General features: G+C 41.1%; 1 protein-coding gene across 1 annotated transcript; it reads left to right on the plus strand.

The window, feature by feature from the left end:
• On the plus strand, nucleotides 1–27,365 carry CHORDC1 (cysteine and histidine rich domain containing 1). Its single transcript, XM_067568471.1, has 11 exons — nucleotides 1–122; nucleotides 6,962–7,011; nucleotides 9,009–9,065; nucleotides 9,700–9,860; nucleotides 14,269–14,372; nucleotides 15,564–15,622; nucleotides 17,535–17,605; nucleotides 17,806–17,911; nucleotides 21,417–21,536; nucleotides 26,231–26,293; nucleotides 27,089–27,365. The coding sequence occupies exons 1-11, from the start codon at nucleotides 59–61 to the stop codon at nucleotides 27,239–27,241; spliced, it is 1,008 nt and encodes a 335-aa protein (XP_067424572.1). The 5' UTR covers nucleotides 1–58; the 3' UTR covers nucleotides 27,242–27,365.
• Nucleotides 27,366–27,796: the final 431 nt, after the last annotated feature.

Here is a 27,796-nt window from a genome sequence, read left to right on the forward strand (position 1 = left end):
TGCCGTGCCGTGCCGTGCGGGCAGCAGCCGGCTCCTCCGCGCCCACCCCCCGCCCGCCATGTCCCAGCTCTGTTACAACCGGGGCTGCGGCCAGCGCTTCGACCCCGGCACCAACACGGAGGGTACGAACCGGGGGGCCGGGCGTGGCGGCGGTTCCGAGCCGGCTTCCCTCCCCCCCCCCCCGCTGTTTACCAGGGGTCCGGGTCCTAGGGGGTGTCTGGGTGCGCTGTGCGGGACCGGCCGGGCAGGGGGCGCTGAGCTGAGGTGATGGGGGGGGGCTCCGCTGACGGGGGAGCCTGGCAACCGGGGGCGGGGGGGGTTGTGCTGGGGCTTGGCTTAGCCTGCACTGGGGCGCCTTGGCACAGGGTGGCGAGGGAGGGCCTGCACTGATATTGGGGCGCCGTTGGCGGGCTGATATTGGGGGGCCTGGCGTTGGGGGGAGGGCGGACTGGGCTGATATTGGGGGGGCCTGGCGTTGGGGGGAGGGCGGACTGGGCTGATATTGGGGGGCCTGGCGTTGGGGGGAGGGCTGGCTGGGCTGATATTGGGGGGACCTGGGCTGGGCTGATATTGGGGGGCCTGGCGTTGGGGGGAGGGCGGGCTGGGCTGATATTGGGGGGCTGGTGTGCAGGGGGAGGGTGAGCTGGGGAGAGGGGGCTGGGTTGATATGGGGGGACCTGGGGAGGGTGAGCTGGGCTGATATTGGGGGGAGGGGAAGGTGGGCTGGGCTGATATTGGGAACAGGGAGAGCCTCGTCCCCCTTGTCTCTAATATTACTGGATGCTCTGCTACAGTGGTCCCCAAACTTTTTACCCCATGCTTCTGCCCAGCTGGGGCTGGGAGCAGGTCCAGGGGCTGGATGCCAAGGCCACAGCTTGGCGTCAAGACCATTGCTGAGCACCAAGGTCATGCACAGCACCCGGGGGTGGAAGCCACACTAGGAGCAGAGGCCACGCACATTCACTGGCACCACTCTCTGGGGCCGGGCCCAGATCATTGCTCGGCACAGAGTGGTTCTGGGTGATGCTCTCTCCCTGACCCCCACGGGGGCTGGCCCTGGTCCTGGTTGCACCCCCCCTGAATGTTCCTCAGTGCCCGCTGGATGGGCGTGCCTCATAGTTTGAAGACTTCTGCTCTAACCAGGGCCATCTGGGATACAACAACAGTGCATAATTGTGGGGTAGACATACCCATAGGTAACAAGTGGTAAGCAGGTTCTGCAGGTGCCCTGATTGTACCCTCATGTCTCTTTAATCAGAGATGTCCACAGCTGGAGCAAAGCAAAGGATATGTGCTGGCTGTGGCTAGTTCATGAGATATGGAGCCTTTTGTTTCTGGAAGACACAGTTGGATGTGGTTTTGTTTGTCCACCTTTGGAGTTTGTGTAGTGAGGGAAACTGATGCTTTATGCTATGATTAAGGTTAAGATTTTGTCAAGGTTTGTTTGTCATAGACAACAAACAAAAATTCATGGAAGCAGTGACCTGTCTGTGACTTTTTTACTAAAAATAACGGGGAGGCCTGACCACTGGGAGGCATTGAAGCCCTGGCCCTGCTAATGGGAGTGGGGTGGGATGCTCCAGCACTGGCCTCAGTCCTAGCGGTTGACAGCTGCAGGGCTGAAACCAAAAAAATCACAGAGGTCTCTTGAAGTCTCAGAATCAGTGATTCCCAACCTTTTTGAGTGAAAGCCCTCCTAGATAACACTAAGTAAAATATGCCCCCTTCCATCAGCCATAAACACATATAATGATAACACTAAATTACATAATAATAATAAATTACTCTTACCTGATTAAGACGCTAAGCCTACCCTGGCGCACATCTTCTGTGGCCCCGTCTCTTCCCATCCCTCATAATCTGAGGGAAATGGAAGTGAGGTCTGGTGGGTTGGCTGAGGCTGCTCCTCTCCGCCCAGGTGCTCTGCCAATGCAGGGCTGAGGGTGGCTGCTCCTCCGCTCCAGCCGGACCGAAGTTCAAGGCTGCTGCTCCACTCTGGCCATCACGGAGCTCAGGGGGGCTGTGCCCGGGTGGCGTGCAGCTCAGGGAGGGGGGCTGGTCCTCCGCTGCAGCTAACAGGGAGCCCAAGGCTGCTGCACCCAGTGCGGAGCTCAGGCGGCTAAATGACCTCAATGTTACTGAAGTCTGATGGACCCCTTGTAATCTTTGGTGCCCCTCCAAGGGTGTCCGACTCTCCAGGGTGGGAACTGTTGGAATCCGTGACCTCCGTGACTAAATTAAATCCTTAGTTATGATTTAAGGGGCTGTTAGCATCCTGCCAGCAATAGTAGCGGAGGTGGGTCTGTCCCATCAAATGGAGTGAGCCTGGAAAATCAAGGGCAGCTAACAAGCTACTATCCATCTGATGGCTCTGGTGATTTAACTGAAACAAGTTGGCGGCTGTTGGCATGAACACTGAACTACTCTCTGAACCCTCACATAGTCAAAGCACTATTGTAGAGCAGTGTGAGGTTAGAATGGTCTACTATTGCCTAATAAACTGCAGTCCAAACTATTTGGGGCATACCTTTACAGGTGTAAATCGGGGCCCTTGCACATGCACTAAATTATTTCCCTTTTTTGAAAGGGTATATTTGTATATTACAGATTCTTAAAAATATTGCCAGATACTGTGTCATGTTAGACATAGGTGTGTACATGAAACAAGTAGTTAGATCTGTTGCATTAGGTGTATGGCATACGCTTTGCAAATTGTTTGATGCTCTCACATCACATTTGTTCCACATGTGTTAGGAATGCAATATCGGGTGAAATTTACTTGAAATATATTAAGCACAGTATCATTTCAGTCTCCATGGCGTCCCAGAAGTGGTGGAAGGATAATTCTAAGTTGTTCTCAACAGGATATCCCTGGCCTAGTTCGGAAAGTTTGTGTGGGTTTAAATTCATAGTGAACCCAACCTTGAAAGAGAGAGAACATATTCTAGCACTTGTTGTCTGATCGAGAACTACTTTGTGGAATGATCAAAATTGCCCTTCTGGCCACAAGCTAGGATGAGTATTTTTAAGAGGGAGGGAATAGTGAGATTTCCCTCCCCCTCTCCCCCGACTTCTCCCCCCCCCCCACACACACACACTCACTTTCACTGTCTCTTGATCAGGCCAATACCAACCATATTTTTGGAAGGTTTCAATTTAAGTGATCTTCCAAAAATAAAGCAAATATAAAAATCAAGATTCAAAAATCAACACTATGGCTTGTGGGCTGTTCTCGCTGCTGGCTGGTACCTTTTTAGCACTTCCTGTGCAATGGTCATAGTGCTATATTGTAACTCACAGACTGGGATCTGCTATTAGTGTGCTCATGAATGACTCTTGACATGACTCTTGTTCGATAATGACAGAAAGGCTTTAATTACTATACTTAAACATATAAAATGAGCCCCCAAACCAAAAGTCCAGTATATTTTAGCTGCAAAAGCAATTGTACTCATCAATGCAGGCAAGAGGTGGGGATGGTTTCTTAGCAGCTTCCCCCAAAAGCCTGGATCTGTGGTCTCAGAAGACAGCTGGGCAAAAATGGCAGGTCTTGTCAGTTTCTTGTCCAGAATGACTCTTCACTCTTGAAGCTTTCTTGCCTTGCTTATTTCCATTGCTTCTCTTTTATATTCTTAAATTCAATGTTTTTCAAAGCATTTTGGTAATTTACATGAGTAAACACAGGAATTCTGGAAAACAATACAAGAAGGAGAGACCCATGTGTTTTACTTAGTTAAAAGGCGCTATCCACCTAGATTTGTTGTTTAGTTTCAGTGTTCCACCCTTCAAACAAAGGGGTATTGGGGTTGTTGTGATTAAATTGATCAATACCTGGTGTGGCATCCAGCCATGGACTTTGATCATAAGGTATTTTGAGAAATCTGGATCCATGGAGGTGAAGCACACCCTGCATTTAACACATTTCTGTTTACTGCATAGATGAGTTACTCCCAGAGGATAAGTTCATCAGGGAAGATGGTCCAGACAAGAGAGGCAATTAATAAACAGTTATCTTAATGAAATACCAGAAATACTTTGCAACACACCCATGCTGTCTTTCCATTCTCAGTGAGAAACAACCACCCCTTTTGAAAAGGAACTCCAGCCAACGTTTCACATACTATGCAATATGCCTCTTATTAATATTTGGTAGCTTCATTTTATAAGTAGGCCCAGCCTAGCTGAAATTTCATGGTCTACACTGTAATCCTGATGCTGTTGGTACAGCACTGCTGCTTCCTAATTCTGAGAAGAAGTAGCTTTGGTTAGTGGAATGACTGGAACATTTATCTGGGAACTTATTCAGTTCTAGACTTAGCTATACCAATACTGTGCTGTATGATTTTGCATACATCACTGAGGCTAAAATTTTCAAACTTGATTTCCTAAAGTTAGACACCTTGGCACTAACTTTGAGAAGTTCTGAGCACCCAAAGCACACACTGAGGTAAATGAGATTTTTATGGATGCTCTGCATGAGGTGTCTGTATATGAATTCAGGTGTACATATGTGAGGCACTTATGTTCAAAAGTTTTGCTTTTATCCTCTCTGAGCTTCAAAATGGGGAGAACACTTACCTAACTCATTTTTTGTGAGGATTAAAATTAGTACACCTTGTTGATCATACAGAATGCTAATAGTGCTAAGTTTAAAAAAAAAAAAAAAAAAAAAAAAACTGTTGGATTGAAATAGTCTGATATTTAATGTTGGTGAAAAAGAATGCAATTATATTTGAACTAGAGCACACAGTCTAATAAAAAGTGAAGTAATAAGACAAATCTATTTGTAATTGTTAAGCATTCCAGTCTGTGTGAATATAATTTTAAAGCTGTGGAGGTTTGAACATGTCAACTACATTTTTCACTTGAGCCAAAATGAAAGTGACACATCAAAAATAATAATTAAATATTTGTTAAGCTTTCTGATTTGGGGATCGTGACTTTGCAAAGTATTAAAATGTTTTCAGCATGACTTAATTTTACCCTGATACTTGTGGTGATGATATCCTCATATTGTAGGAAAATAATAGCCCTGTTTTTTAGTTTGTTTGGCTTCAGTGACTAGCATGGTCTATACCATGCAAAACAGCCCTTTTCTAATCTTATCATTATATCCTCCCCCATCTTCTGTCATACTATATTTGGTAACTTAGACTGATCACACAGTTGAATTTGCTAGCATAGACCCTCAAGCCTGAAGTCGGTGGGGCTTAGTATAGATATGCCCATGAAGGCCTGATAGCAGGCTTGGTGCCCTGCAATATAAACTCCTTGACTTGAGGCAGAGACCGTCTTTACTTGTAATCATTATTGGTAGTGTTTTTTTATATTATTTCCTCTGGAGTCTGGACCTTGGCTATAACTTGACCAAGAAATTTGGACTTGGATTGCAGAATTTACCCCTTCCTTGCAAACACTTATGAATGCTAGCATACATTCATTGTGTGTGTAAATGTTTGCAGGCTTGGGCACTAAATAAATAAGAAAGGGAGAGAGGGGCATAATAGCTATGACAACATTTTTTTAAAATTACACCTATTTATAACTTAAATGTATTGTCATACCTTATTTTTTTCTGTTTAGTATAGTCACTTTATTAATGTATGAAGTTTAGTTGATTAGCTTATAACCATTTGCTTCTCAATTGCATTTTAGTTTCTAGCCATTGTACAAAGTCTGATGCAGTTGTCACCCTCTTCATGGTGTTTCCTATTTTCATGGGCTTTGTTTATTTTTAATTTTTTTCAACTTTTCCTCACCTTTTAACTACATTTCTAAAATGTTCTGGGTTTTTTTTTTTGTTTTAACTCAAAACTGTTTTTAACCTTACACCATTGTAACTTTCTTAAACTCAGATATAGTTAATGGTGTTGATCATGCCAAATCAGGGACTCAGTTTCAAATAATTTGGGGTAGCATAAATATATAGCAGTAAGCAAGTTGCTAATAAACAAAGATTGTAACAGATTAATGGGTTATAAAGCTAGAAGGGGGACCATTGTGATTATCTAGTCTGATCTCCTGTATAACACGGGCTGTAGGACTTCCTGGAATCAATTCCTGTTTGAACTAGAGCATATCTTCTAGAAAAACATCCAATCTTTTATTTAAAATTTGCCAGTGATGAAGAATCCACCACAAATCTTGGTAAAATAATCTAGTGTTAAGAATTTGCACCTTATTTCTAACCTGATTCTAGTGTCAGTTTCTAGCCATTGGATCTTGCTCTGTCTGTTAGATTAAACAGCCCATCTTATCAAATTTCTTTTCCCTATCTACATACTTACAGACTGATCAAGCCATCTCTGAACGTTCTCTTTTTAACCTAAACAGACAGAGTTCATGAGTCTGGCTATAATAAGGCTTGCTTTCCAATCCTTCAATCAAGTTTATAAACACAAAATAAGGTTTAAGGCAGTCTGGAACCTTTGGTGCCTTTGAAAAGGAAGCTTGAATCCATCTCCCAAACAACTGTAAATAGCTGTGTTGCAAAATTGAGTTGAGTATCAGTGCCTTTATATGGACCAGGCTGACATTCGTCTCCCTTTCTACTAGCATACCAATTAAGGCTAGCTCTATATGAGTGCTGATCATCATCCCCAAAAGGTCCCCTGATAAATGTAGTGAAAGTAATTTTATTTATGTACTCATATTGTACTCTGTGGTGTATATGGTCCAAAAAAAAAGGTTTCTACCTTAAAGAACTTAGTCTAAATAGGCTTTATATGGCTCCATATATTCTCTCTGAATGCTTGTTCTGTCAAGTCTGAATTTGCTCTCCTGAGAAGTTTTTTTCAGTTTAAAAGAGTAATGGGAAAGGGATAGGAGGTGGAACGCATGTGCAATGTGAGATTCAAGTGTGGGGAGCTCTGGCTGTAATTCTGTTTAGATGAATAGTTGCAGGTTTTTTGGTGCATTTCATTACATATTCATTTAGTACAGCATTTTTCTTTTCTTTCAGATTCATGCACATATCATCCAGGTGTACCAGTCTTTCATGATGCTCTAAAGGTGGGTATCTAAAGGATATAGATATTGAAAGGTTCTTTAAATCCTTAGTGTGTCTTTGTATCAACAGTACTGTGCTTCAACTCCTTTAATGATGTATCAAAAGTCCTATCTCTTCAGTTCAACCAAAAAACCCCTAGAAATGGCATTTTTCCAGTTTTGAGGGGAAAAAATCCCTGAATATTGGCTAGACTCAAACAATAAATAACAGATACTGTTTGATCATTTACTGCACTAGGTGATTATTATTTTTCTATTAATCTCAAACTGAGCATGTTGTTTAAGTATTACATATCCTATATAATTTTGTGAAAAATATATTGTGTTACCACAGCCATATAAAAAGCATTGCATGTAGAACTGTTTTCGATTAGACATTTTAGAATTTCAGCACTCAAAATGTTAGTTTGTTCTTTTAAAAGATACTTTTTTTTTTTGCATTTTTTTTTTTTGCATTTTTAAAGAAAATTTTTGTCTTTCAAAAACTGGCTAAATTAAACTTTGGAAAGGTTAGACCTTTTTTCCCCCAGTACATTCTTGTTTATACCAGTAGTTCTTATACTGTGATCTCTGGATCATTGGTGGTCCATAAAGCACTTGTTGATGGCCTGCAGGAGAAAGTTTGAGAACTGCTAGCTTATAAAAAGGACAAAGTCTTCATGAAATAATTCTGTCTGTCTGACTCTAAATGAAGTTAATGTGAAGTTTGGAAGTTCCAAAATGATACCTTTAAAATATTGACCGCAAAAAATAAGGACTGGAAACAAATCACAATAAGAAAATCTCCAGACCTGTAAGGTTCGTGAATTCATGAGTGATTATATAGTGTGAGAGGACTTGCAAAAAGATTGCTTAGCATCGGCTTGCTATAAAGAAGAGGCGAGAAGCAGTAGTTAGTCCCATGAGGAGAGATCAGAAGGTAGAGAAATTTCCTCAAAATCTTGCTCTTTTCTGGTGTTATGTCGAGACACCATCAGAAATGGCCATGACTGAGGGAGGAAATGTGACTCAAGATAACTATGCCCTGTTTATGATAGGAGTGAGCAGCACAGCTTCCTAGCTGGTTGTGAATAGCTATTGAAAAATTCATTGGCTGAAGCTGAATATCAAAATTAGATACAAATAAATCCAGAGCAGTATTAAATCAGCATTTGTTACAAAACAACACATTCTGCTTCACTTTTCTCTCCTCTCATTTCACTGAAAACTTATAGTGAGCCTCAGTGGGTATAATTTTCCTTCTAGTATATGTCCTAAATAACCTAAACAATAAATAACTTCGCAATATGTGTTCACAAATATTGGCTGTGTAAAGGATGAACACTTAGAGGAAAAAGGGAGAATTATTTTGCAGTAGTCCAAAGAAAGTAAGTGCCTCTCATTGTCATGTCTTTTAGTCTGCTGTAAAAATCCATTGTTAGTCAAAATATCTTTTGTAATACCAAATTAAAGATTCTTTGAGTTTCCAGATAAATGTTGATTTTTGAGTTGGCCTAATTTGAGCAGATGATGGTCTAAGATGACACTGGACAAGGGGGAATGAAGGAGGGTGATATAAAATAGGTCTGACTCTCCAATGGTAAGGAAGAAATGTCTTTCCTTGCTATATTGCTCTTGAAAATAGGGACTATGTCCATAGCATTAGCAGGTGAACTCAGCCTCAGAGATCATATTTATTTTAGTTACATTATCAACTGTGCTAGTTTGCCTATTTTGTCATATTGAATCAGCACTTTGCACAGCATGGAAGTATTGTTTCTGTAAGTTTTGATGATGCTTTATGATGAAAGTCAACAAATGAGGACTAGTTATGGCAGCTGTAGAACTCTTTACATTTTCAAAAATATAGCGATGATCAGTAGCCTCCAAAGGAGAGGAGAGTATTAAGACTACAGAGTGGCATACGATGGAAAGAATTATCACTAACCATTTGCTTCTAATAAACTGTTACTGAGCAGGGTATTTGCATCTGTCTCATTATTTTATTCAAAATTTTATAGGGTTGGTCATGTTGTAAGAGAAGAACAACAGACTTTTCTGACTTCTTAAGCATTGTGGTATGTATTGGTGATTTATTAAAAATTGCTTATTGCAGCTATATATCTTATCTGTTACACGATCAAAAATCTGCTTGGTATAAAAAAAATAGAATTAGATGTGAAATCATACTACAGATGTGTAGTAAGAAAATTTTAAATGGATATATCTTGTTAAACCAAAACCATTTTGAATCATAGTTGAAAGTAATAATTAATTGGTTCCATCAAAATGTGTTTATAATGTTAAAATATGAGTCAGGGAAAAGAGAGGACGGTGTTTTTACACTCACTTGTATAAATCATAAACAGCTAGAGATTTTGCTCAAACTTAAAAAAACCAAAACAAATAAAAACAAAAACTCTTAACAAGCATAGAATGTTTCATTTAAACTGAGTGTTCCAGAAAGTTTATATACCCATATACATACATACATCTGAAAACCAGGAGATGGGAATGTCAATTGAAACCATTTTTCAGCCTTATTTATAGCATTTGCTGCAAAGCAGTCACTAGAACTGAGCAAAGGGTGAAGGATTAGGGTGAAAAATCAGAGAACATTGATTCATAAAGGTTGGATGATAAACAGTTTGTTTTTGGGGTTTGTGTGTGTGTGTGTTTTTTTTTTCACATATACTATGTCTTCTACAACAGGGCTGTACAAAGGGTCTCCATAATAGTGAGAAACCCCCTGAGCCCGTGAAGCCTGAAGTCAAAACTACCTCTGAGCGAAAGGAGCTAGCTGAATTGAAACCTAAATTTCAGGAGCATATAATTCGGGCACCAAAGCCAGTAGAAACCATTAATAGGCCAAGGTACAGTATATTGAATTGGTATTTGTGCCAAATTTGTTTCCCGTGGGTAACTTAGAACTTGTTTTGGTTATTGCTGTTGATTTTATGTGAAAGATACTATGGTGGTGGGCAGCATCATTAAACCTTAAAATAGATATCCTAACTCTTCATTTCATATTATGTAATTTTAATGTATGTTAATTTATTGTCAGATGCATGTTTTCAAACCTTGCAGTGACACTATTTAAATTACAGCCTTTGGTTTTATGACATCTTTTACATTAAGTAATTGAAAGTATTTTATTTACATACTTGCAATGCAGTGAAAGCATAGGCAAATGGAATGACCATTGTGTACTTGAGAATAGTTTGCACGCTGTTTTAGATGTCTTGATAGGATAATTGGCAACAATATTGAAGTTGTTGCTAATTTTGATCTGGACTTGCCTGAAATATGGACATAAAGGGTCCTTCGTTAACATCTCATCTGAAAGACAGAAACATAGCACAGAACTCCTCAGTGTTGTCATTGTATAGGAGCCAAAGTTCTAGTGTGGAACTTTGTGGTTGAGAATACTGATAACTGAGCTATATTGTCAGAGGTAATGAAATATACAATTTTTATTTATTTCTCAAGTTTGTAACCAGACCTTAAAACAAACAATGAAAAATTAAAAACATGTTAGTTAAACTTGTCCGAGTTAACATTTTGCCACAAGAAATAAAGCCACTCTACCAAACCAAGTAATGTGACTTACATCTAAATCACTTTTAACTTCTAGACTCTTCACCTCAGATTCCTTAATGCCTGTGATTAAAATATGGGCTGTGTCTACTCTAAGATATCTTCTTGTAGATAAGGTGACAATTAACATTGATAATTTATTATTTGTATTAACATAGTGCCTAGGAGCCATAGACCAGAGCAAAACCCCAATGTGCTAGGCACTGTACAAACACAACAAAAAGACAGCCCCTGCTCCAAAGATATTTACAAACTAAGTGTAAGATGAGACAATATAGCAATACAGCCAGATAGAGAAGTACCAGGAAACAGTTAGATGTGTTAGCATAAGCAGTGGTCTCAGTACACCAGCAGTTTAACTATTGTCAACCTTTTTGTAGGCATTATGGTAAAGGAAAGTCTTAAGGAGGTTAATGAAGTAGCTCTGCAGATGTTTACAGGGAATTCCTTGTAAGCATGAAGGGCGGTATGGGAGAAAGCATGAAGTGTGTGTTTGAACATTTTAAAAGTCTGGTAATGGAGGCTGTCATCATGGGACTATTATAGGCAGGATTTGACATCTCATTATTCAATTAGCGGATGGGGAGAGGTCATGAAGAGCATTGAAAATGAAGACAGGCAGCTTTTGTTTGAGGTGATAGAGAATTGGGGAGCCAGTGGAGAGATCCAAAGTGACGGGCTAGGGAAAACTATCTTTGCAGCAGCATTCTGAAGGGGTATGAGTAGGGCAAGATTATATTTGTCAAGGCCAGAGAGAAGTGTGGTGTAGTAAATGAGGCAAGAGTTTTAGGTGTGTGGAGATATAGGTAAGAGCTTTATCTTAGATGTAATTAGTCAAAAAGGATATATGGCGGGTGGCCAAAATGTGCCTTGTGAGCTGCATGCTGCTCTTTTTGCAGTTAAAGTTTAGCTCACAGAGCTCCCTATTCCCCCTCACTCCCCCTCCTCCCATTCTCTGCCTATCAGACTGGGGTAAGGAGCTCGAAGCTTCTGCTCTGTGAGAGACAGGGCTCATGGAGGGGGGGGGGGTGGTCAGTAAGTCTGGCCATCCCTGATCTGTAAGATTTAGATATAGCATGGATGCAATAACCTAGAGTGAAGTCTGATTTATAGATTATGCCCAGGTTAGGGGCCTGATTGACAGCCAAGATGGTGGTGGTACCATGGTGATCAAGAAACCAGGAGTGTGTGTGATGGGAGGAGGTGGGAGGAGAAGGCTTGGGGGCATGGAACACTAAGTCCTCTGTTTAGTCATGTTGAGCTTGAGCTGACAGCTCACGAGATGTCAGAGGGATGGCCCAAGATTTTAGTCTCAACAGAATGGGTAGAGAATAGACCTATGAATTGTTAGCATAGAGATGGCAGTTGAGATTCTGGATGAGATTACCTGGAGAAGATGTAGAAGGAGAAGATATGGGGACCAAGGGCAGCCCAGAGAAAATTGGAGGAGGAATGAAGAGGATTTTCTAAAGAACACTGTCAAGAAGTGATGAGTGGCAAGGAGAAGAACCTTCAGAAGGAGAGGACAGAGTCAGAAATCAAGAAGGGACAAGATTTCAAGAAAAGCATTCAGCTTTATCAAAGGTAGCTGACAGGTCAAGGTTAATGAGGATGGAGTACTGGTTCTGAGGTTTGGCTTGGAAGCGGACAATGGAGAGTAGCAAAAGCAGTTTCAGTGGAGTTCCAAGGGGTGGAAGCTAGCTTGAAGGCAAGGAACTCTAGACAGCAATTGTAGACTATATTCAATGAGCTTAGATGAACGGGCAGTAGTTGGAGAGGAAAGTGGGGTCAAGAAAGCATGCTTGTTTTATGAGGGGGAAAAGAGCTGGAGAAGAGTAAGGGAAGGAATGAGTGGTGTGAGAGTGATCAAGAGATGTGTTGAAAAGGGGTTCCTGGGGCAAGTTGGTTTAGATGAGAGGAGAAACTTCTGTGACAAGGTATCAGGAGAGAGTTGTGGAAGAGAAAGGGAAAGCAAGGTGAGGGGAGAAGGAAGATCAAGTCCTATTTTGTCAGGTTTTTCCTGGAAGAAATCTGAGGTCCTATACAGAGAGAGAAGTGGTGGCAAGGTCAGGCAAGGGTTTGAGGATTGAGTCAAAGGTGGCAAAAAGGCTGGTAGGGTTGAGGATGTGAGATTCAGTTAAGTTGGAGGTTGGTAGGGCGGACCTTGCGATGGAAGAGAGGGGCAAAAGAGTTAATAGTGGCAGAGAATGAAACGAAGAAAATCAACAACCATATCAATGAAGGAAAGGGAAGAAAGGTTTTTGATTGGTGTAGTTTCACTGCAAACTGTGCATTTTAACAAGAGTACCACTGGCATCTAGACTAGTAATTGAAGTATACAGAGGTGGGATTTCTGCTTTGAGACTGCTTTTCTGGTAAATTCAAAGTGCTGTTGGACATTACCAGGACAATGAAGGTAACAAATCTGAGCTCTAGTGGACCAACGAAGGGAAAGTGAATTTTCAAGGGCCCTCATGAAAAATTTCCTTAACAGCAGATCCTTCTTGTTTGCATTTAGCTCCAGCAAAAGCATCTGTGCTGATCTCAACTGTGGCAGTATGGCACAGGAAGAGAGGAGATCCCTCATTTAGAATTGCATAGGTTAAAACCTGGACATGGATTTTCCACCTTACAAGTTCTTGAGAGTCAGTATCCAGTATCAGTCTCAGGATTGGTGTTATATGCTCCCTGAACAGCACACCACTGGATAGAAGTGTAGTTGTATGCTGTACTAGCTTAAGTTTTTGAGTAGCCCTACGTAGAGTGCACAAGCAACGTTAAGATGTGCATCACTTGCACATTCTTCTGGATAGATGTAATGTAAGAATTGTCATACCTGATCACAACATCAGGTTCAGTACCACAAGTCTAACATTAGCCAATACACTGGATCATTTAAAAGATCTACTCCATACTGGACAATTAGGCAGAACCTGCCAGTAAGGATTGTTTCTTCTTAATCCCAGTCAGGTAGTGGTTAACTTGTGCTCTGAAACATGAGGTGAAATTTTAGCCTCATTGAAGTAAATCAGAGTTTTGCCGTTTGACTTCGGTCATGGAGGCAGATTTTTATCAGGGGGCTTATATCCTGGATATAGTGGTTTTTGTTTTTGTTTTTTTAACCTAACTAATATAACTCAGTGTTCTCATTATCCATATAAATATTGTGTGAGGGGACAGTGAAATTAAGATGCAGCAAGCTGAAATCTGATGAAGGGAAAAACATCATGCTCTGTATAAAGCAGTGGAAACTTTGTCATAAGATACCATTGCAACCAAGCATTTAGAAGATGAAAACATTTTAGGTTACAGCTGCTATCTGATCATCTGAGTGTAGCTCTGGCTCTAATAAAAACACCAAGATTGTGAATCTGAGTCACTAGTAACAGATGAAGGGCCTCAACCATGAGTACAGATACTGCCTTTGTCAGCTCTTCCAGTTACTTTTCCCAATCCACTAACATCAATTTGATCTTACCTGAATTAAGCCTCAGCCAGCTTGCCGTCGTCAGTAGTTGTACAATTTCATAATGAGACTTTATTCTCGTCCATGGAATTACCTTGTGGGGAAGGTATTTTGTAGTGACTGGTTGAGATGGCTTTTTTCCTGTTATGTCAGAGTGATCGTGATAGTGATCATTTATTTTTGACCAAGATAATATGAATTAATTTTAAATATTTTAGCCCAGATGAACCAATGACAAGCTTACAGCTAAAAGTGTCAGCTTCCCTGAAACAAGCACTAGATAAACTGAAACTATCATCAGAGAACAAAGAATTTAAAAAAGGTAAGAATGTGTAACAAAACTAAATGGGATGGTGAAGACATAGTTGTTGCCATATCTTTAGATAAATGGTGAAATGTCTCGCACACCAGTGATTCAAGATTCATGACTTTACAAAGGTATTCAAGAACCATATATTCTAGCAAACTACTTCTGCAGAAGGAAACCAGCAATTAAGTTGAAACTGACACCAGGAGAGAAACCTGTTTCCTTAAGCATTTTATTCAAAACTTCAGTGGTGTGCATTGTATGTAGTTCGATATACATCTTACTTCAGGAAGTTAGGTATTTGTTATGCCTGGTGTATTTCCAAACAGTTTCAATGGAAAAACTGTTTGTACTTGGAACAACAGAAATTCCAGGTAATTGAAAATTGATAGACTCAGATAATCAAGATGGAATGTCTTTCTAAATGTTCTTTTCTAGGAATTATTTTGGGGTAATTCTATGGTTTCCTACTGTAGTTCAGACGAGATGGTCACAAAGCTCCCTTCTGGCCTTGGAATCTAGGAATTAAAATGTTATGGTCACTTTGGAGATGTTCACATTACTTGCTTTTTACTCCAGAAGAAAAGCCCTCTTTCCAAGGGAAATGGCTCTACCTATTTTTTTTAAACTATATTCATAGAAATTCTAGTTGAGAGTTTTAAACTCAAGAAATTATCTCTTAATATGATTGCACAGTAGATAACATAGTCCTGGCTTTCAAAAAGAGGAGTCCATATTAAAATACCTGCCTGATTTTTTTGTATTCCTCCCAAAGTACTGAGCACGCATCAGCTCCCACTAATCTCCAGCATTGCTTGTGTAATTCCTCCCTGAACATTCCAGCATGCAAGGTGAGTGCACCCTCTGCTGTGCTCCCTTATGTGGTGCAGGATGCTTCCCTCAGCTCACCAGCTCAGTGGACAGGTGCAGAAGTGCATTGGGTTCATGGCCCTGTCTGATCTTTGCTCATATAAGGACACATGGAGGAGTAGTTTCAGCATGCATTTCTGACAGGCCTTTGTGAAGTGCAGAAAATGAGGGATGCTCCTTGTACACTTTCACTTCCCACCTATGCACTAATGAAGGGTATGTCAGAATCTAGACTTCAGTTTAACTAGAATTAAGTGAACTAAATATTTATACTTATAAACTGGCATTTTTGTATTTATATTATAATAAGGATATCTGTATGCCTTCATTTTATAGAAGAGGACAGTGATGAGATCAAAATTGGGACCTCATGTAAAAATGGAGGCTGTTTGAAGGTAAATAGCTGTTTTATTCCTTTTGTTTACAGCACACCATAGAATCCTAAGAACATGAACGAGTCAATATTTTAAAACACTTTACAAAGTAATTCAGAGTTAATACAAGGTCCACGTGTCTGAATAAATAGATACACGTTGCAATATATCCAGTCAACAGATGTAGGCTCTTTTGGATCAACGGGTTAGTAATCTCAAGAGTCGAGGCCCATCACTGGGGTCTCTGGTCCCCAGATTAAAACATTTAGAAGTTGTCAGTTTGAGCATCTCTGATACTTTAGTCCAGCAGTACCAAACTATGAAGGGGTTTATTGATAATACTTTGAATTCATCCTGGCAACTAGTAAAGTTCTACTCTAGTCTATGAAGTACTCACTAATCAAACAATCTACGCTATCTACCTGAAGAACACTAAGTAAGCAAGCAAGCAACTGCATTTTATATCTTCAACCATAAAACCATTCTTTGTCTTTCACTACAACTTAAATTGTCTCAAGATACACATCAACACTGCAGTTAAAACCTGTGGCTGGCCTGTGCCAGCTGACCTCAGCTCAGGCTAAGTAGCAGTTTAATTATGATATAGACATTTGAGCTCAGGCTGGAGCCCAGCCTCTAGGACACTGAGGTGGGAGGGTCCCAGACCTCAGGCTGCAGTCCAAGCAAAAATGTCTACACTGCAATTAAATAGCTCCTTAGCCTGATTCCCACAAGACCAATTCAGCTGGAGCCCGTCAGCTGCATGTGTCTAATTGCAGTGTAGACATGCTCTCACTTTCTCCCTGACAACCTTCCATTGAACAGCAGGGATGGTAGACTAAGAATCTGTAGCATTAATGAGGTCTGACGGAGTCTTTGTCATTGAGGCTCTGGTGAGGGTGAGGTTTACACGTAAGTTTGTGACCCTTTCCACTGGATTGCAGTAGCTGTCAGTTGGATTAAGAGGCACTGGTATTACGTTTTGAAAGTATTAAATATTCTTGTGTTATCAAACACCTAGTAGTACATCATTGGGCTGCTTCCTTTTATGGTGCTTCATTTTGGTGACTTCTTTCATTTGTGAATGACCTCATCTTAAGCTTGCAGTTTTATAGGATTTTTAATTATGCACCAAATATGTTACCGTGTGTGTGTTACATGCGCACACTTAGTTTATTCATGGAAAATGTGAAAACAGAGTTGAATAGTTCTGAATTTCTATGTAAGAAGAGGTCAAACAGACTTTGAGTGTACTAATAGCGATAGTACCCAGATATCCCAATGAGTCAATATAAAGCGGTGGTTCTCAACCAGGGGTGGTGCGCAGGGGTATTCTAGTGGATACATAAACTCACCTAGATATTTGCCTAGTTTCACAACAGGCTACATAAAAAGCACTAGCAAAGTCAGTACAAACTAAAATTTCATATAGAAAATGACTTGTTTATACTTCTCTATATATTATGCACTGAAATATAAGTACAATGTTTATATTCCAATTGAATTATTTTATAATTATATGGTAGAAATGAGAAAGTAAGCAATTTTTCAGTAATGGTGTGCTGTGACATTTTTGTATTTTTATGTCCCATTTTATAAGCAAGTAATTTTTAAATTAGGTGAAACTTGTGGGTATGCAAGACAAATCAGACTCCTGAAACTATTCTGGAAAGGTTGAGAGCCACTGGTATAAAGGATACTTTTAAGGTGGCTGTGGGGAGGCACTTTTTATAGATGAAGATTGAATGATTGTTTCTGTTTGAGCTTATTTCACAGTATGGAGGAAGAAAGAGCTCATTTTTGGTTTGTTTCTAAAGCATTAATACGTTTTGGTCAGTGTTCTCAATCTGTTTTGCTAATTGTTTCTATTCTAAGAGTTTATTTTTTACTTCCTGAAAGAGATTAATCATTTTAAAATGTTGTATTTCACCAGATGTTTGAAGGACCACAGAGCACAGAAGAAATATGTATATACCATTCTGGTGTACCTATATTTCATGAAGGGTTAGTATTATGCAATTAATAGAATTTCCTTCCTTAAATTCTATATAATCACGCTTTCTAAATACATATGCTGCTGGCTATTCTTAACAGGAAATATGTTTACATAGTAAGAACTAGTGATAGTGAAATGTTTCTAAGTATTTGACTTGTGTATCTATCGTGGCTTATTAAATTATTTTCTTTTGAAATTTTTTTAAAAGGATGAAGTACTGGAGCTGTTGTAAGAGAAAAACTTCTGATTTTAATACATTTTTGTCTCAAGAAGGCTGTACAACGGGAACACATGTGTGGACTAAAAAGGATGCTGTAAGTGGTACTGACTTTGACAATGGTAATTGGTTATCTTAAACTTCCCAGCCCAGATGATTCTGGGCTGAATTCTAGCTTTTGTTAAGCAAAGACAAATAATTCCCCTACCTCCAGAATAATACAAAGCCTATAATATGTGTTGGTGAGTGTTGGGAAAAACTTGATGACATAATAATGGAGCCTAAACTAATCTGAGTAGAATACTGTACTTGTTTATACACCAATTATCTTGCTTGCCAAAATCTCATTCACACTGGATAAGTGAGTGTTCTAGGGCTAGGACTGGTGGAAATACTACTTTTTTGTATCTTCTCCAAACACTATTCTTACACTGGGGTTTTTTCTTTACTCTATAGCAAAGTGGGTTGCTTGGTTTGATTATTTATATGTCAGGACACAGAATGTGCTTTTTGCTTATAGCTGTTCCATAGCAGAGCTGGGAATAAACCAGACATGAACTTGCAAAACAAAGAAAAATAATTATGGTAATATTTGAAGAGGTTCTGTGAGGATGCTACAAGACTGTTTCAGAGTAACACTCTAATGTAGCTGAGTACTTTCAAATTTAGAAATAGTACTGTCAGGTTACATTCTGCTCTTAGATGTGTATACTTAAACAACTCGATGGTCAACATCTTTTCTGCTCCTGACCTACAAAATAAGATCCATAAAGCAAATATTGCATTGTTAAAAGGATGAAAAGATGTGTAGTTAGGTGGTATCTCTTCCTTTTAGCCATTTTTCCCCACTTAATCTCCTGGAAACACAGAATCCTTGTCAGTTCTCTTATCACTTCTTGATTGTAACTGTGTTTCTCAGTTTTTATCGAAGTAGAAAAATGAAGGTAACTAGCATGTGTGTGTGGAGGCGGATGGAGAAATCGCTTTAAAAGGAATTATGTAAAGAAACCCATTTTTAGCAGTAGCAACTTCACTGAAATTGCTGGCTCCTAGCTCAGTGGGGCTAGTAGGAAAATCATGTGTTTCAGGGCAGTCTCTTCCCAGTTGGCTGATCTCTGCTGTGGGGAGGTGGCTGGAATGCTGTGTTACTAAAGCTTTCATACAGCCTAGCAACTGCCTCACTAGGCCAGCCACAATATATTAGCTGTACTAGATGCTGTAGTTCAAGATAGCTATGTTAGCGATGTTGAGTTCCACTAGTCTGCAGTGCTGTGCTCAAACTTCTTTCCTCTCTATTTCAGCAAAATGTAAATACCATAACCTGGGAGTCTAGCATCCTCAGACTTGTAGACTTTAAGGTCAGACAGGACCGTTATGATCATCTAGTCTGACTTCCTGCACAGCACAGGCCACAGAACCTCACCCATTCACTCCTGTAATAGACCCTTAACCTATGGCTGAGTTAGTGAAGTCCTCAAATCATAGTTTTAAGACTTCAAGGTACAGAGAATCTACCAGCAAGTGACCAGTGCCCCATGCTACATGGGAAGGCGAAAAAACCCCAGGGCCACTGCCTATCTATCCTGAAGGAAAATTCCTTCCCAACCCCAGATCAGCTAAACCCTGAGCATGTGGGCAAGACTTACCAGCCAGACACCGAAGAAAGAATTCTCTATAGTAACTCAGAGCCCACCCCATCTCATCACAGGCCATTGGGCATATTTACCACTAGTAGTCAAAGATCAGTTAATTGCCACATAGGCTGTCCCATAATACCATCCCCTCCATAAATTTATCAAGCTCAATTTTGAAGCCAGCTAGGTTTTTTGCCCCACTGCTCCCTGTGGAAGGCTATTCCAGAACTTCACTCCTCTGATGGTTAGGAACCTTCATCTAATTTCAAGTCTAAACGTCCTCCTGATGGCCAGTTTATATCCATTTATTCGTGTCCACATTGGCACTGAACTTAAATAATTCCTCTCCCTCCCTGATATTTATCCCTCTGATGTATTTATAGAGCGCAATCATGTCTCCCCTCAACCTTCTCTTGGTTAGGCTAAACAAGCCAAGCTCTTTGAGTCTTCTCTCATAAGGCAGGGTTTCCATTCCGCAGATCCTCCTAGTAACCCTTCTCTGCACACATTCCAGTTTGAATTCATCTTCTTAAGCAAGGGGTCCAGAACCGCACACTCTATTCCATATGAGGTCGCACCAGTGCCTGGAATAATGGTACTAACACCCCCCTTTGTCTACTGGAAATACCTTGTCTGATGCATCCTAGGACCACATTAACCATTTTCATCCTCTTTCATTCTTTCTCTTTAATTCCCCCATCCCACAAAACAAGAAAGACTGGCCCCTGGGAAAATCAAGGTTTGTTTCCCACCTGGTACCTCTTGCCACATTCTCTCTCTATGGGTAACTGTTTTTTTTTTGTTTGTTTTTTTTCTTTTAGTATCTGGTTTCCTTTCCATCTCCCTAAAACTGAAAGTGCCAGGTTTGCGAGCCCAGAGATTTTTTGTTGTTCAGTAGGGACTTCTGCCTTGTTTTTTTTGTCATGCCACTGGACACCCCTTTTTTAGTGTTTGGTTTCCTCCTTCCTTCCTTTGTCCTGTTCTCTGCACTCTTCCCACCGAGGCCACTGTTGAGTGTTCTGGGACCTCTTTGTTGCAGCAGTAATATGAAGCCCTCTCTCCAGTGCCTTTTACTGCCTGTTGACTGTTTCAAGTTTAGACAACAGGCTGTCCAGTCAATTATGTTTTGATTTCCTTCTGTGAGATTTTTCTCATTCCTACTGATACTTTCTTCAAGCATTAGAGAGGGGTATAAACCTGAGTGTCTGATCTTGCACAATGGCTGCTTCATACATGGTATAAAATACGTTCTTCTTCAGGTGGCCTCTGCACATTCCCCCTCTAAGAGATGTGCCAATAACATAGCTTGAACTACTGGAATGTTCTAGTAGCAGTGGCCATTGGAATGCTCTTGCACCTCCTTCCCCTGACCTTGTGACCTCTAGAAAGGGTGGGGGCTATAAAAGGGATGAGTTGTAGCCTATTTGAAAGGTGTAATTCACACCACTTCTATTTTGTGGGATGGGATGTCTCCCTAATTTTATAGGATGGAGATATTTGACAAGGCAAAACTATGTGTTGGTGTACTTTTTCTTTGCCTGTCATACCTTCCTCCCCTATTCTATAATCCTTGGTTTTGTAATATATATCTTTATATCTCTAATATTAAGTTTTTAGTCTGCTTGTCAAATGACTGAGAGTTAAGAAGTGACTCCTTGAGATGGTTTCCCCACTGAGATTGTTTGTTTTACTTCTGCCTAGAAGGTAGATCTATAATCCTTTCTGTACGGAATCTTGTTTTATAGGATGAGAAACGGCCCTCAAACACATACCGTTATGTAATTTTCTCTTAACATTAGTAGCATTTCTGCACACACATCTAAATGTAAATTTAAACCTCCAGTAGTTACATTTATTCTCATTAAAATGTTGTCATACATGACAATTTTCAGAGCAGTTTTTTAAAACTTTATCATGAATGTAGTGTTCCAATACTGGATTTTTCCTAAATATATCTTTGTTTTGTAGGGGAAAAAAGTAGTTCCATGCAGGCATGATTGGCATCAAACTGGAGGTGAAGTGATAATTTCAATATATGCGAAAAATTCACTTCCTGAACTTAGCCATGTAGAAGCAAATAGCACAATGGTGAGTATCTTTGTTTCGTTTTAAATAGATATGTTTAGTTTTTTGCTAAACTTGATGTTAAAATACAGCAGAATATAAGTCACTTGGATGTACTCTTGTGCATAAATACTAAAACACAATCTTCTCTTCTTTTAAGAGAACAAAAGTAAAATACTGTAACAATCTTCTCCTGTGAGACATAGTTTTAGGGTATGTCTACATTGCAGACTGAAGTCAATTTACTTTAAATGGACTTCCACCTGCTGAATTTAAGAAGTCGCAAGAGCGTGATCACACCACACTCCTTGCGCTGGGCTCTTGCGTCCCAATTTGCCATGCTTGGGTTGACCTTCAAAGCAGTGCACCATGCAACTAGCTGCAGAGGCTTTTGGGAAGCTTGTCATCCTCCCATGATGCAACGTGCTTCCTCCCCCTCCCTTCTTGTCCCAAACAAACCGCAAACTCTTTTTTGCGCCGTTTTTCTATGCCACGTGCAGTCATTGCCGGAGAGACGTGGAGCCAGCTCAGCTCTGCACTATCACTGTGAGCATCACAAATACCTCATGGTTTATCCTGCAGTATTTTCAAAGGCGAGAGAGGAGCCACAGCACAGAAAATAGCAATGTAGCAGGGCGGCCTGAGTAACAAGCCATACAGCGGAACAATTCCTGTTTGCTGCAGGCTGTCACGCATCATCTTCAGTCTGTGGAGAGCCCGTTCTGGTCCCAGGAAACAAGCACAGATTGGTGGGAACGCATTGTTATGAAGGTGTGGGATGATGAGCAGTGGCTGCAGAACTTTTGTATGCGAAAGGTCATTTTCTTTGAACTTTGCGCAGAGTTGTCCCCAGCCCTGAAGCGCATGAATCCTCACTTGAGATCAGCTCTGACAGTGGAGAAGCAAATGGCTATTGCTGTGTGGAAGCTGGCAACTCCAGACTGCTACTGGTCAGTTGGGAATCAATTCAGAGTCGGTAAATCCACCGTTGGAGCTGCTGTGATGAAGTGTGCAGGGCCATCAATAGGCTTCTGCTAAGAAGAGTAGTGACTTTGGGAAACGTACAGGACATAGTGGGCAGGTTTGCCGCAACGGGGTTCCCAAACTTGAGGGGGGGGGGGGGGCAATAGATGGCATGCATATCCCTATCCTAGCACCTGACCACCTTGCCACAGAGTACAGAAACTGGAAGGGATACTTTTCAATGGTGTTGCAGGCCTTTGTGGATCACGGGATGTTTCACCGGCATCAGTGTGGGGTGGTCTGGAAAGGTGCATGACGCATGCATTTTTGGGAACTTGGGTCTGTTAAAAAAGATGCCCTTTCTTCCCTGACCAAAAAATAAACATTGGGCATGTGGAAATGCCAATAGTGATCCTGGAGGATCCTGTCTACCCCTTACTCCCTGGGCTAATGAAGCCCTACACCGGGCACCTGGACAGCAAGAAGGAGCGTTTCAATAACAGGTTCAGCAAGTTCAGAATGGTGGTGGAATGTGCGTTTGGCCATTTAAAAGCCAGATGGGATGTTCTTTACACTCATGTCAAGCCTAGTAAGCAGACATCTCCATCAGTTATATTTGCATGCTGTGTGCTTCATAATTTGTGTGAAACGAGGGGGAAAAGTTCCCTCAGGGTTGGGCTGTGGAGGCTGATTTTTGATTGGCTGCAAATTTTGAGCAGTTAGATTCTAGCACTATGCTCAGAGCCAACCGCGGAGCGCTTCGGCTTCGGGAAGCATTGAAAAACCAGTTTTGCAATGAACTGCACTAATGTATGTCTGTGCTGTGCCTTTATTTCCTATCCTCCAACCTCACTCCAGCAACCCTGTCCCCTTCTCTCCCCACCCTAGCTATGAATGAATAGACAGATGTTGTTTTTTAATGCTACAAAGTTTTATTTGTGACCCATTTTAATGGGGGGAAAGAAGGATAACTTAACATTGTAAAGTGTCATGTGCAAGCAACTGAGGTTGCATGCAATTCTTAAAAGGGCCATCGCGTCCTTCTACTCGCCTCCACCAGTGTGTAGTACAGCACGTACTGCTCAGTCTCTTCCTAGACCGCTTAGGGGTGGGGGCTGATGATAAAGCAGTAGGCGGCAGAGCGTTTTGGAGGGGCTGCAGAGGGAGTCTGTGCTGCCGTTGCTGTTCCTGGAGCTCTACCAGACGCCTCAGCATGTTGGACTGATCGCTCACAATATGCAACATCTCCTGTTGCATATCACACTCCTGCTCCTGGTTCTGTGTCCATGTCTAGTTTTTCAGACAAGGACATCCTCCAGGTTCTGTGTCAGCAGCCATGGAGGCGTTCATTAGTTCGCTGAACATGTCATCCCGGTTTTTTTTTTTTCCCCCCCGCTTCCTAATCTGGGAAAGTCTTTCAGCAGGAGTTTGGCAAGGGGGGCTGAAGGCTGAGGTGTCGACTGTAAGATAAGCAAACGTTACAATGTAAAAAGTACTCTCCTTCATGTTCAAGGGTAAGCCAGACCCGCATTCCATTCTGTACATCTCTGAAGGATCGGACTGGCATTACAGACATGGTAATCAAGGGGCCCTTGCATCTGTTATAGAGAGGCTTCATTAGCACTAAAATTCACAATCCACACTTGAGCAAGGAGAGGGATCACCAGGCTCCCCTGTAATATGCCAAAGACTGGTTTGGGAGGAGGTGGGCAAACAGATTAGAGGACACTACTGGTGAATTGTAGCAGCAGAAAACATAGGGCAACCAGTTCCTGACCTATAATGCCCATTGCAACAGTACAAGGACTAGGAGTAGTTTTGGGGAGGCGCCCAGGTACAGAGGCAGAGGAATAAAACGGAGTGACTGTATTGGTCGGGTACTTTAAGCTTGCACCATCTTCCCTAGGTGATGGTGTGTGATATCAGTCTCCTGAGAGTAACACAGGTGGAAAGGGAAGATTTGCTGCAAGCATTGGGGTACAGGCCTGGCCCTTATGCTGCTATGCTGTGTTCTGCGATGATGCCTGCTCATTTAATAGCAGAGTGGCGGGGAAAAGTATCCTACTGTGACAGAAGAAATAAGGCTGCCCTCCCAAGAAACCTTCTGCAAAGGTTAACAGATTACCTACATGAAAGTTTCCTTGAGATATCCACAGAGGATTCTCAGAGCATACCTCTACACATAAATAGTCTGTTCCGGGAGTTACCCTCCACTGAAGCTTGCCAGCACCCAGTAAGACCTTCCCCTCAAAAACATCAACTCCTTTTAAGAAGCTGAACTGGGGACATAACCGTAAAAAAAAAAAAAAATTTGCACTACACACTCACCAGATCGTGCCTTCCCCTGCATCTTGATCAGTCCCGCTGTCTTGTATGTGGCTGGACTGCTCTGGGGTAATGAACAGATCCTGTCTTTTAGGTAGAATGGATACCCTGCTCTCCTCATCCTCCTCATCCACAGAGTCCTCATTCATCCTGGACTGAGATACTTCAGAGGTATCGATGCTGCATGGTGGCACAGTGGTGGGATCACTGCTGAGAATTGCATGCAGCTCCTCGTAAAAGCAGCATGTTTTGGGCGAGGAGCCAGAACAGCTGTTAGCTTCCCTAGTTTTCTGATAAGCCTTCCTCAGCTGTTTGATCTTTTGTGCCCCTTCTCCAACATGCCACGAGATATCTTCTCGTAGATATCTAAATTTCTTTTGCTGGCTCGGAGCTGAGCTAGAACAGACTCATTGCCCCACAGACTGATGAGATCCAAGACCTCTGGTCGATTCCAAGCTGGAGCGTGTTTGGGCCATACAGTCGCCATGAGCAGTTCAGCTACAAAGCGCTCTCCACACTGTCTAAATCGGAAATGGAAATTCAAAATTTCCTGGGGCTTGAGGGGAGGAACTGTTTCCTATGTACGTGGCAACTTTACAGCTGAGTGTGACTGTCCAGAGTGGTCACAACAGGGCATTATGGGATACCTCCCGGAGGCCAACGGCATCAATTTACGTTGCGCTCTGCCTATACAGATGCAAATTTGACCCATGGAATTCTAATTCAGCGCTATGCTACTTGCGGAGGTGGTTTTATTAAGTCAATTTTTACTGCGCTTTAAATCGACGGAACTTGCATGCCAGTGGAGACGCATGCTTTAGGGGGTCGATGTAAGCGGTGTTACGTTGACCTCCATTGCCAGTGTAGACCAGGCCTCCACCAGGTCTTGGTAGAGTTTATTTACTGTATGCCTATATAAAAAAAGATTATTATTAAGTAAGCTGCTACTTTATTGTACTGCAGGATACTAAGCATTTTGCTTTTGTTCATTAGACAAACTTTTTAAATTTAAATCTTTACAAAACATCTTTGAAAGAACTTTACATAATTCTATTACCAAAATATTTTTCCAAGTTCTATTTTTAAAAAAGTAAACAGAATACCTCTTTTATGATGTGCCGCTTCACAGATACTGCACCATTGCACACATTTTATAATTAGAATATTTCATTTGCTATTCCATAAATACACACTTTAGAAAATTGTATTTCCTGATACCAGCATCATCACTGAGACCTTCTTCCACAGGTACAACGTGCTGCCACACTTGGCCCTGTTCCTGCATCAGGATCCATTCTCGCCACTATATTTGAGTGGAGTCTGGGTGACTTCAGTGATGTAGGATCAGGGTCCGAATGTCATACTTTTTATTTTAGACTTAGTCACTTGACATTAATAAATCTCTTCTGTTTTTTTTTTTTCTCATTTAGCTAAATATCCATATTGTATTTGACGGGGATAAAGAATTTGATCGCAATGTGAAATTGTGGGGCGTAAGTATAACAACGTCCTGAATGTTCATTAAGACTTTTATTCAGTTTCACCCCCAGCCATAGCTTTTTCAAAATAGAATAGTTTGATTTTTTTCTAAAACTACCACACTTCTAGAGGTCTGGGTTATCAAGAGAAGTTTATTTGCACAGGATCTAGTAGTCTAAGCATAATTGCAATATAAGTATTACAGGCAACTTCTAGGGCCAGACCTTTCCAATTATAGTTGCATATAATTGCACTTGCCATGCTTGTGCATACATCCAGTAGCATGCATATCCTACATGCATATGTATGCCGATTTCTCTCTTCATGGCTTAGAACAGGGGTAGTCAATATGTTGGCAGTGGGCCAAATCTGGACTGCCAGACTCCTTTTGAAGGTGCCACAAAATCTTTTTGTTTACTGATAATCATTGTTGTTTGTATTTTCTCTGGAGTCTGGACCTTGACCAAGAAATTTGGACCTTGACAAAAAATAGATTATCCCTGGCTTAGGATAATGCTGAGGCTGTACAACTTTCTCCAGAACCCAGAGGAAACCACTGAAAAGTTGATCTCTCCCCCCAGTGGACCACTTTCTAAGACCTCGGGCAGCTATAGATTTACTCAATTTTTGAAATGTTGCAAATATTTGAGGATGGCACAAGCCTAGGTAAATTCCATTCTGCACTGCTGTCAGACCCAAATGTTTGGAGTCTGAAAAGCTCCCATAATGCGTGCTGAGCTTATAATAATTTACACATCTCCAACAGTCGTTGTCTTAAATTTAAGTGAAACATATCTGTTCTGTTCCAGGTAATTGATGTGAAGAGGAGTTATGTAAACATGACAGCTACAAAGATTGAGCTCACTATGAGGAAAGCAGAGCCCATGTTATGGGCAAGCCTTGAACTACCAATACCTAAAACACAGCAAAAACAAAATGAAGATAATACAGATCAAGAGTGAAATCCTAAAGATACAAGCTGTTTCCCATCATGAAGTGGTGACTTGCTACTGTAATCTCTTTCTTTTTCAGACTTTATTTTATATAGGATCACTTTTTACAATAAATCTTGCATTTTAGATCATGGCAAGCACTAGGTTTTTACATAATGGAGCAAATGGTTGTCCCTTTCTTTCATCTCATATGGAAGCTCAGTCCATACTGTGCATTATTATTCAGCACATTATTCAAGCATCTTATTCAGATTGGAGCTACCGGAGTAATGGATGTTTGACTACATACGGTTTGCTATATATCTAATTGTACTATAAGGATACAAGACATGAGTTTGTGAAATGATCAACATGATTCCAGTGGTCTAGTATAAACTAACTTGGAATTCAAAAATCAGTAATAAATCCAGAAAGAAAGTAGGTGCTACTCATAGACTTTTTCCTTTTGCCTTGTGAAAGTGACAATGTCTGCATAGTCCATTTGTGCAGTGGTGCGGTTGCTAGTTGTTGAAGGGCTCAGGTAGTTATTGGCTTTTTCACCATTTTGTTGCCTGGATCTGCTTT

The sequence above is a fragment of the Emydura macquarii genome, unplaced genomic scaffold, assembly GCF_026122565.2.
Source record: "Emydura macquarii macquarii isolate MOO-44397 ecotype Brisbane River unplaced genomic scaffold, CSIRO-AGI_Emac_v2 contig_318, whole genome shotgun sequence".
In the NCBI taxonomy this organism is placed as follows: domain Eukaryota; kingdom Metazoa; phylum Chordata; order Testudines; family Chelidae; genus Emydura; species Emydura macquarii.